The 11,135-nt window shown below is 33.8% G+C and overlaps 1 protein-coding gene across 3 annotated transcripts in view; it reads right to left on the reverse strand.

Annotated features, from left to right (window-relative positions):
• Positions 1–4,384, reverse strand: part of LOC114343072 (ras-related protein Rab-14) — a 71,326-nt gene extending 66,942 nt beyond the window's left edge. For all 3 annotated transcript variants that reach the window (XM_028293887.2, XM_050659414.1, XM_028293886.2), the window contains exons 1-2: positions 4,246–4,384; positions 3,932–4,049 (exon numbers count right to left, since the gene is read on the reverse strand). In XM_028293887.2, coding sequence (XP_028149688.1) covers positions 3,932–4,037 — 106 coding nt within the window. In that variant the 5' untranslated portion in view covers positions 4,038–4,049; positions 4,246–4,384. The remainder of the gene's footprint in view (positions 1–3,931; positions 4,050–4,245) is intronic.
• Between the last annotated feature and the right edge of the window lie 6,751 nt (positions 4,385–11,135).

Genomic DNA, 11,135 nt, shown 5'->3' on the forward strand with positions numbered 1-11,135 from the left:
ATCAATTGGAAGTTCTGTCTGACAAAATACATTGGACGTTTTCATAGTCTGACGTTCGAAACCTGTAACCTGTACCACATTTAAAAGTTCCCCCATTCCAGTGGTCCCCTTCATCAAAGTTTGTCCGACTACCCAATTAGACACCGTTAAGCTATTAACAAATTTTCAGCTTGCTATTAATCAACTTTTTTTGGTACGAGGAATCCAGGCCTATAAGAGTGATGTTTTGTTGGGTGGGGATAAAACTTCAATTTGTGTTCCGGTCACCTTCCTAGCTCCTCTTCTTTTCTTGTACCAAGCCTGCCACCGTAGTTTAACACTAGAAAGTCGGGCTTAGCTTACCTACCTAGAAAGCTGGAAGGGATCATTTTGGCCCCACATTCTTTAATCAATTAAAACTCAGTTTAAAGAAAAATAAATCTCCTCTAGACGATAGAATCTGATTTTATTTTTTACTTTCATTGTTTAACACATTCGCTGCCTATCAAAAACATTCGGAACACCATACAGTTTGCAATTTTTGATATTTGCCACACATTGCCTTGTTACAGCCGCAGCAATGATTGGAAGTATGATTTCCTTTACAAAATATTTTCAACTGATATTTTTGTCGTTTTTGGATAGCAACAGTGATAGTTGTTGGTAGACCTGGTGTTGCTAGGCGTAGTTCCAGATTTCGGAAGGCAAGGTATGGGGCCCATAATTCTTCACACATCCGAAGAATAAACTTACAAAGACTGAGTCTACATCCAGTTATTTCTTTATAAATAATCCATGCATTTATTGCTTCCAAGTCAAGTGTATTATAAAACACGTACATAGGCCATCGTCTTGAAGTTACTTTTGTAGTACCCACAATTGTATCTTTGTGTTCACTAACAATTTTATCTTTATTACGTAGATGATCAGTACCAGTATAAGGGTAACCATTTACAATAAACATACATAAATATAATTTTACCCATCCGACAGGAATTTTAAAGAAAGGCTCGTCGAATTTCCCAGAAAACGATAATAACTTACACAGGGCCAATTTGGCCTCTTTAGACTTCTATGGTAGATTTGTTAGAAAAACCATTTAATAAATTTAGTAAACAATATTTTTCTGTGTTAATCAAGCAGTGGCGGCTCGTCAGGGTCGGCAGTGCCGACCCACACATTTATGGACACATTATAGATTTTTTAAATATTTAATTTAATCGGAGTTGATGATATTCGTTTCTGTGAAATAAAAAATATATCTGTGAGATCATACAGACTAAATTTTATTCATTGTTTTTAAAAGAATTCGATCCCGATACGTTAGTTAAGTGATCCCTGTGCGCTGTGAGTAAGAGACTTTTCAAATTAATGATCCTATAGCCATGCACCCGCACCCGTTTGCGATTGTGTGAATTCTTATTATAAAGCCCGGCACGGCATGCCGTCCCCAGATCGACAATTTGCTTATAATAAGAAGCTATGGAATATTAGCCGATAGGCAACCAATTATACATTCCCCGTATTTACTTGGATGGCAAGTACGGCAGCGGGTACCTCTACCGAGCAGTGATCTGCAAACGGCAGAAAGGCACGTACGTAGCCACGTATTGCCTTGCTGGCGCGTCCGGGATAAAATTATGAAATAGGTAAGTAGTTTTACGTCGTTTAATTATTATTGATATTGTAATTCTTTTAAGTTGTTAGGAATTACCATTTAGGGGACAGGATGTATCGGAGCATTCATTAAATCAAGTTAATTATAGAGAACAAATAAAATTGTTTAACAAATACGATCTGGAATTTTCTAATTTATTTTCTGACTCGAAGAATATAGCGGCGTACCTAAAACAGCACAGAATGAAAGAATCAATTGGTAGTTACATTTTGATCCTTTTCAGTAGAAGTAGACGAAACTTCTGATAGAGGTAACATGTCATTCACAAGTATCAATAAAATTGTTCTTCGATACGCGTTACATCTAATATTTATGAGAGGTTGTTAGGTTTTCAGACGTGAGTAGAAGCCATAAGACAGAATATAGTTTTGGTGTTTTAATTTAAAGGACAGATTAAAATTTTTTGATATCAAAAATAAATTGGTAAGGCAAATTTCTGACGGGGCTGTCTTGATGTCCAGTGAATTGTATGGTTTCCGGACAAAAGTTAAAACAATTGCACCAAGCAAAACTATTATTTACTCACTGTTATAAGTCATTGACCTCTTTGATTATTCAAAATTTAAAAGTTACGCCAAAGAATTTTCAAAATATCTATTAGACGTTCATTAAAAATTATCCATCATTTTTTAATCAAATAAAATAAGAAAATGGATTAACAGTTTTGTTATGGAACGCTATCAGAACCGACCACCGGAGCACATGGTGACCAGGCTCACTGCTAAGGCACATGATCTGGAGTTTCGTGGGTTCTCGGCAAATTGATGCAAACGGTTACTCGAGGGTTTTTTGGACTGCTGAATAAGAATACGACATCAGAACCAACCCCCGATGAGCAAACACCCTCCAAACTCGATAAGGTAACATGCCTTAGCAGTGACCTTGGGCACCAGGTGGTCCGGATTCGTGTCTGATGGCGTATTCGTATTAAGTGACCCCAAAAACCGCCTAGTAATCAATTTGTTTGCATTAAGTGCCGAAACCCCTCGAAACTTCGAAGATGGCATGACCATAGACACCAGGTGTCCGTTCTGAAGGTGTATTCGTCTTCAGCACACCCAAAGACTCCCTGAGTAATCTATTTGCATCAATTTAATGCCGAAAACCCTCTAAACTCCAGAAGATGATGTGCCTTAGCAGTGACACTGCGCCCTAGGTACCCCGAGGGTCAGTGTTAGTGGCGAATTCGTATTCAGCGACCCCTAAACCCCCTGAGTGACAAAATCTGGCCCTTAATTATCTTGACATGTCTATGCACTTTTGGATACATTTTATGCAGTTTAAAATGCAATTATACATTTCCATTCATTTTTCTATTGTAGACTTTTTCCCGACATTATCCTGAACACAATGTAAAAAGATGTAAGTCTCTGGATGCTGTATTTAAAATCTATTTACTTTCTCTTAAAAAGGTTTTTCTTTTTTCGTACATTAACCTTTTGATTAAACCTAACGATAGGTGTATACAGATTGTACAACCAGAATGTGCTAAGTCAAAGTTAATATAGTGTTGTATGGTCGGTTTTCGCAAAAATAGTACAAGTAGACTGCATTAGGAGTACTTAATGCATTCTGCTAGTAAATAAAACAATCAAACTGACTTAGTATTAAATTTTTTTCTGTTATAATAAGTATGACTTAGTGTGTCTTTGCAATATATAGAGCATACCTTTTTATATACGACTGCATTAATAGTTGAAAAACTAAAAAAATTGACTTATTGCGTTCTGCTGGTATACCTTCGATATATTATAAGAGGCCCTCAGAGCAACAGTGACCTAAGCCACAAATTGAGCAGTTTTAGATTAATATATCAATAAAAGCAGCAACATTAGATCTTCAGATTAACAGGGGCCTACGCCTACCTGTATATTTGGCTAGATAGTGCTACATAATTTGTAGCGCCACCCCATAAATATAATGGAAATATGAATGCAAAGATTGCAATCATTTTTGGGCTTAGGTCACTGTTGCTCTGATAGCCTCATTAAAAATTCACTTGGAATCCTTGTCAATATCAGATTCAAGGAATGATTTATTGAACAGCAAAATTGTATTGACTCTGCAAATAACTATAAATAATCTACAAAAATATAGATTTCTAAAAACACTTAAGAAATATTATGAAATGCTTATTTGCTTATTAATTCCAAAATCTACTTTGTATTCTTAAGTGGTAACTATGAAAAACACTGTTGCCATTCCTCTCCCATGTTTTTTGTTTACACACATTCAGGAATTTGCTAATGATACTGTGGAATCATGAATACTTACATTTTTTCTCGGTAAATTGATGCAGAAGACATGACTTCCCAACACCCATATCGCCTATGATAATGTATTTGAAAATATAAGAATAATTGTAAGGTCCAGCCGACATCTTGACTATTAGCTGAAATTAGACGAAAATTATATTAATGTATCTGGAAAAACCGAAAATATTTATTAGATTCCAGTTTTAGCAGCTAGTTATTTACCTTGAATGACTAATACCAAAATATCTAATGTCTCTCTAGTTAAAAACAATGCAAATTTAAACTATAGGAACAAAAGGCGGAATTGGAAAATATAAAAAATGTCTAACCTACCTCTTAAATAATGTAACAAAGTTTAAATTAATATTAAACAACTCCTTGTTACTGAACAATTCTGGGAAAATCTAGGTAAAGTTGACACGATGTCAAAACTACAAATAGAGGGCGGCCATATTCACTATTTGACAGCAATGACAGCTGATAAGTATCATAAAAAAAACAAATGCGTTCTTGTGATTTGTGGGAATTTAGCAACATCGCTATTTCCGGAGTAATCCGAAAAAAGCATAGGCTTGCGATGATTTTTATAGAGGGACTAATTTGCATATTATGGCGCATCTAAAAAGGGTCTAGTAAAGAACCGTCTTTAAAGTTGGTGATTGGTTACTGAATTGAATTTTGTACTGAGTAGTATTGAGTATTTAAATTATTTAATGCTAAGGCGTGTGTTAGGAAGAAACTTCAAATTTTGACTTCTATACAGAGCGCAACAATATTTGCAAATTATGTTGCATTCTATTGCAATTATATTGCAAATTATAGTGCATCCAAAATGACGAGGCCTCTACATTTATAATTTTTAAGTCATTACTCAGATCAGATTGTTCAAGCACGAGTGAGGCTAAACAAATCAACGAACACAGAGGAATTTGAAATTTTAAGAGGGGTGCGACAGGGGTGTATTTTGTCCCCCAATACATCAATCAACGGTAATAATTAATAGAATGTTGTATAGGGCATCAATAAGTTATTTCATCAATGACATACCATGACGTCACTTTTACTTTTACTCCCTAGGGAAGAAAAGTACTTTTATTCCCTATAGAGGGAGGAAAAATACGACTTTGCTCCCTACAATCAGGTCAGGAAAGGTATACTTTCGGTAGAGGAAGGTGGAAAACTAATTTTCATCTCCGAAAAGGGGTGGCATCAGTGGCGGATCCAGAAATTCTTGAAGTTATACGTTATACTTCTTTAGGCGCGTTAGGAGTAAATTTAGATGTGCGCGAATTCATCAAAAGTCTTGGTCCTGGGCGCAGCTGAAACGTTATATGTGTTGACAAATGTTGTGTATATTAGTTTTTATTGTTGTGAGGACATAGACAAAAGCAAGTTTATAATTGTAGTGACTTTTTAATTAAATAGTTTTTAAAAGCAACAGGTACGTATATACTTTTAATTGTAAATGTTTCAGTATTGTAATAAAAAATTACATAGGTACTTACTTACATGGAAAATGGAAAATAGGTATTAACTACCTAGTAGGTAATGCTTTGATTTACATAATTTGATTACCAACAAAATTTCTACCAATCTTCATCTAATATATTGTTTTCTGACTCTACGTTTTGTTGTATTTTAATATTTTAATTCCACAAAAATCAAATTAATTTAATTAAATTCAGAACTGTCAAACAGTAAAACGATCAGTTCGCCTATCTTTCCACATGACAGATATGTGTAGATGGGTAAATCAGTAGAGGCTTCGATTACAAATCTAAGGACCCTGAAATGCGCGGGTTCGAATCCCAATGCAAGTTTTTATTTTTTTATACATTTTATGATTGTAAGTATATTTGTTATATAATCTTTTTTTTTTCAGAAAATGCGTATTAAATTAAAATTTTTGCCAACAATTATTGTTCAGAAATCATTTCTTGTGGCATTTTTCAACGTTTTTGTGTGTGTTTTATTCTTTTCTTTTTTTAATTTTTGGTATTGTTTTAATAAAAATTTTTGGAAAGTAGTAAAGTATTAAAATTATTTTAATATTTAAAGAAATATAAATAAACTGTTTAAAGTACAAAATATGTATATCAATTTCGTCGAAATCACATAATAGAAGTATAACTTCTTACGTCCGTACAAAGTACACACAAATTCTTTGGGAGGGGGGGGGGGTTTCATGGATCTTGGGGGTGATTTAGTTACTTTTCTTGATGCAAGGTCACTTAGTCTTACCACCCCTAGGATAAGTGGGTTTTCAATTATTTTTTGGATGGGCCTAATTTTTTTTGTTCGACAGTTCTCGGTTTTTCTTTGTTTTTACGATTATTGAATTTATATTTATTTTCGTTGTTTGGGGGGGTCATGCTCTGGATCCACCAGTGGGCGGTATCCACCTCTAGGGTAAAAACGCACGTTGGCACCATGTCACTCTTGTCCCTTGAGATATCCTCTAACCATTCTCCAATTTTATTAAAAATCGACGGAGGTTAATCGATCGAAAACGCAGGTATAATAATAGGGCTTTTCATTGATTGTCATTTGTTTCGAGCTCCTGTCATATTATGTTGTATAATAATTTGTGTATAACGCTCGAAACAAATGACTGTGAATGAAAAGACCTATAGCTAGGGTTACCATAATTTATTAAGGCCAAATCCGGACAGGAGTAGTCCAAGGGGTTGTAGAAAATGTAAAATGTGAATTTGATTGTGTTGCTACCTCTACATTTAGGCGAGCGGCACACCCCTAATTTGAGGCTTAGAAATCGAAAAAAAGACCATGATAGGTGATTGGCAAATTTTAGTCATTCCTTATGTTTTCTAGCTAGGTCGCTGAATCCGAATATGAAGTTTATTTTTATCTAAAATGGGTGGAACATGTTCAAAAATCAAATTTTAAGCAATAATGTGAAAAATCAATAATTATGATTTTTCAAATTTAACTCGCTGTATCTTTGGTCGCTGTAAATATTTCCTTTTACAAATTTTACTTTATCATCATTGAAGTATTCAGATAACAACAAAAAAATTAAAAGAGGATTTGTTAATTTTTAAACATGTTGTCGTCAGATTTCGTTAGTTTCATGTTTACTTAAAAAAGTTGAGTGACAAAGTTTTTAGTTTATAATTTTAGCGAACACAGCATTAAAACATGTCATGAAGAAGTCTTCTGGAAAATTACAATTCAAAATATGTAATAGGAAAAAAGTCATATGACTTTATAGACGAGTGGCACTTCCACAAAAAAACGCGTATTTCTCGAGATACTGACCACGGTGTGTGAATGGGTAATTTTGGTCATACTTTATGTTTTTGATGGTGCTGAAAATTAAAATGAGATTTATTTTGAATTTTATGTGGGTAAACATTGTCAAAATAGCATTTTTGCCTTAAAAATTAAAAAAAAATGAAATCGCGTTTTTTTTTCGTTTAACTCGCTACAACTCTGTTCCATTTTAATATTTTTTACTGAAATTGTTACAGTATATATTTCTCACATTTCGCAAGACCATGGGACCTGACACAAGAATGTTTCGATCTTTCAGTTTAATTATAATAAAAGTTATAAATTTTTGAAAGTAAAAGGTCAGGATTCCTGAAATGCAAAGTTTAATCGCAAAAGTTGAATGACGAAATTTGAAATTTAGCTTTTTATTTAAGATTATATTAAAATACAGAGTACAAAGAACAAAATGTGTTATAGAAAAAAAAATGGTGCAACTTTTAAATTTTGAGAAAAACGTGATTTCCTTTTTATTTATTTTTAAGGTAAAATTGGGATTTTGACAATGTTCCCCCACTTGAAGTTCAAAATAAACTTCATTTTTGTTTTCAATACCATCAAAAACATGAAGTATGAAAAAAAAAATAAGCCATTCAGCATACCGTGTTCAGTATCTCGAGAAATAAGCGTTTTTTGGAGTAGTGCCACTCGTCTATAAAGTTACCTACATGACATTTTTTCTGTTGCATATTTTAACTTTAAGTTTTCTAGAAAACTTCTTCATGAATTATGTTTTAATGTTGTTTTGGTTAAAATTATAAACTGAAAAGTATGTCACCCAACTTTTGAAGTAAACATGAAACTAACGAAATCTGACAAAATGTTTAAAAAATAACAACTCCTCTTTTAATTTATTTAAACATCTCGGACAAATCTCATTGTTATCTAATTACTTTACAGCAAAGATAATACAGTAAAACTTTCGAAAGGAAATATTTACAGCAACCGCAAAGATAAAGCGAGTTAAAGTTGAAAAATCATCTCAATTTATTTTTCGCATTTTTGCATAAAATTGGATTTGTGAACATGTTCCACCAATTTTAGAAAAAAATAAACTTCATATTCGGATTCAGCGATCTCGAAAACATAACAATGACCAAAATTAGTCATTGACCTGAAAATTAATTTTCATGGTCGTATAACATCATTTTAGGGGTTGCTGCCGCTCGCCTAATTGTACATAATATGCGAAATGCATATATGGCACTTGTCATCACAAATTATACGCAAGTAAAACATTAATACACGGTCAATTACACAGTAGTCATTACACTAACTCAACTAACTGTCAACCGATTATTGTCTGCTCGTGCTCGTGCGCTGTTGACAAGCAGTCAACTAGGTGCTGCGAAGAATGAAATTTCCCACCGTTGGGCCAAGTGTTTTCCTTTTTTTTTTTTGTAAAGAAAAATCCGGACATTTCTCATATCCGGACGCCAATCCGGACATGCCTTTCAAATCCGGACTGTCCGGACGAAATCCGGATGTATGGTAACCCTACCTATAGCTCATATCCACGTTCAGTGACTGGACTAAGATTAGATTATGAGTCTAAATTTAATATTTCATTAATAATCAGAAGCTGTAAAGGTCATATTCCTGCAGCTTATAAAAGTCCCAACACTCCCCGATTCTTAGCACCTGTATGCATAGAAATCGGTGTATATTCATTCATTGCTTTTACATAGGTATGGAAAGCGAGATCAGAGTATAACACTCTACGCCGAAACAGCGCCTATTGCTTGAATTTAGCAAGGATTCTCGTACAGCCTATGTAAAACAGAAATTCCACACGATTGAGCCTATATAAACATAGCTTCAAGCTTCAATGCAGGCATTTACCCTTACAGCTAACTGGGGTTCAATCTCTAATGAACCACATTGACATTAAATGCAAGGGAATAGGAGTCTGATAGTTAATCGAGATAATAGATTATAGTACTACCGACATCTACATTTGCGAAACTAAATTTTTTATTCATCAAAGATTATATAAGATTTATCATCATAATATAAAATTTAGATAAATGAATATACACTCACAGCCAAAAATATAGCATATTTTATTTTGAGACTGTTTTTGAAGTATATTTTTTATAAAATAAAAATGTATACCATTTTTATTCAGTTGCAATGCGAAGGCAAAACAATCTTACTTTTCAATTAGAATACGGAGTGCAGTCCAGTCCCTTGAATCGCGATTTTCGGCTCTTATTGGAGCCTCATCGGAAAGAACGTAGGCACTGTTCTCCATATTTTAACTGATTCGCATCGAGAGCTTTTCCCACCCATTGCAACCGAAGTGATGATAGTAGGTGGCTAGCGCCATCTGGCATTGAAAGACGAAGTAGTTTTCAATCCTAATAGTAAATTATTAATATTGAAAATATTAAAAATATTACTAAAAGATTTTTAAATTGAAAACTTATTGGTACACTTTCCTGGTGACACCTCCAAGACTTCTACAATTTGCAAGTCAAATGGATGCTGCAGTGAAGACGAGAGGGAAGGAATTCTACACTATGCAATTCACATCCCCCGTCTGCAGCTGGTAAAGTTTTAACGGAAAAATGCACCTAGTTACTCTACGGAGTAATACGACTATAAAATAAAAGTTTTCAATTTAAAAATCTTTTAGTAATATTTTTAATACTTTCAATATTAATAATTTACTATTAGGATTGAAAACTACTTCGTCTTTCAATGCCAGATGGCGCTAACCACCTGCTATCATCACTTCGGTTGCAATGGGTAGAAAAAGCTCTCGATGCGAATCAGTTAAAATATGGAGAACAGTGCCTACGTTCTTTCCGATGAGGCTCCAATAAGAGCCGAAAATAGCGATTCAAGGGACTGGACTGCACTCCGTATTCTAATTGAAAAGTAAGATTGTTTTGCCTTCGCATTGCAACTGAATAAAAATAGTATACATTTTTATTTTATAGTCGCATTACTCCGTAGAGTAACTAGGTGCATTTTTCCGTTGGAACTTTACCAGCTGCAGACGGGGGATGTGAATTGCATAGTGTAGAATTCCTTCCCTCTCGTCTTCACTGCAGCATCCATTTGACTTGCAAATTGTAGAAGTCTTGGAGGTGTCACCAGGAAAGTGTACCAATAAGTTTTCAATTTAAAAATCTTTTAGTAATATTTTTAATATTTTCAATATTAATAATTTACTATTAGGATTGAAAATAGTCCTGTCGCCAGGGGGGGTACAACGGCCTCGTTAATTCAGATGGACTTACTCAAGTTTTTTTTATGTATTTTGACCCGTAGAACACGAATTTTTTGGGTAACAGTTGATCCGGATGTCGATAAGATTGTTATAGACCAAGAACTTGAGGAATCAAATAACAGCGATTTTTGGCAAAACAAAACAATATTTTGTATTTTTTGGGCCATTTTAAGTAAAAAATATTTCTACAAGTTTTTTCGTAGGATGCACAGTTTTCGAGATAAACGCGGTTGAACTTTAAAAAAATCGAAAAATTGCAATTTCTGAACCCGAATAACTTTTGATTAAAAAATAAAATAGCAAGTCTGCTTACCGCATTTGAAAGTTTAAGTCAAATTATATCGGTTTTGATTATTTGCATTGGTAAAAATTTATTTTTTTATTGTTTAACAAAGCTATAAACACGTAGGGTTTCCCGTGCTTTTACATGCGTTTTACCGCATGTAACGTAGAAATAGTCTTGATTGCACTAGTACCTATTCTACCTACTCGTTCGATTTTAAATGAGAAATCATAGAAACATCACTCACGCACTAGTTGTTTGTAGCTTTGTTTAACAATAACACAATAAATTTTTAGCAATGCAAATAATCAAAACCGACATAATTTGACTTGAACTTTCAAAGGCGCTAAGCAGAATTGCTATTTTATTTTTTAATCAAAAGTTATTCGGGTTTAAAAATTGCAGTTTTTC

This window comes from Diabrotica virgifera, chromosome 8, assembly GCF_917563875.1.
Source record: "Diabrotica virgifera virgifera chromosome 8, PGI_DIABVI_V3a".
Lineage (NCBI taxonomy): Eukaryota > Metazoa > Arthropoda > Insecta > Coleoptera > Chrysomelidae > Diabrotica > Diabrotica virgifera.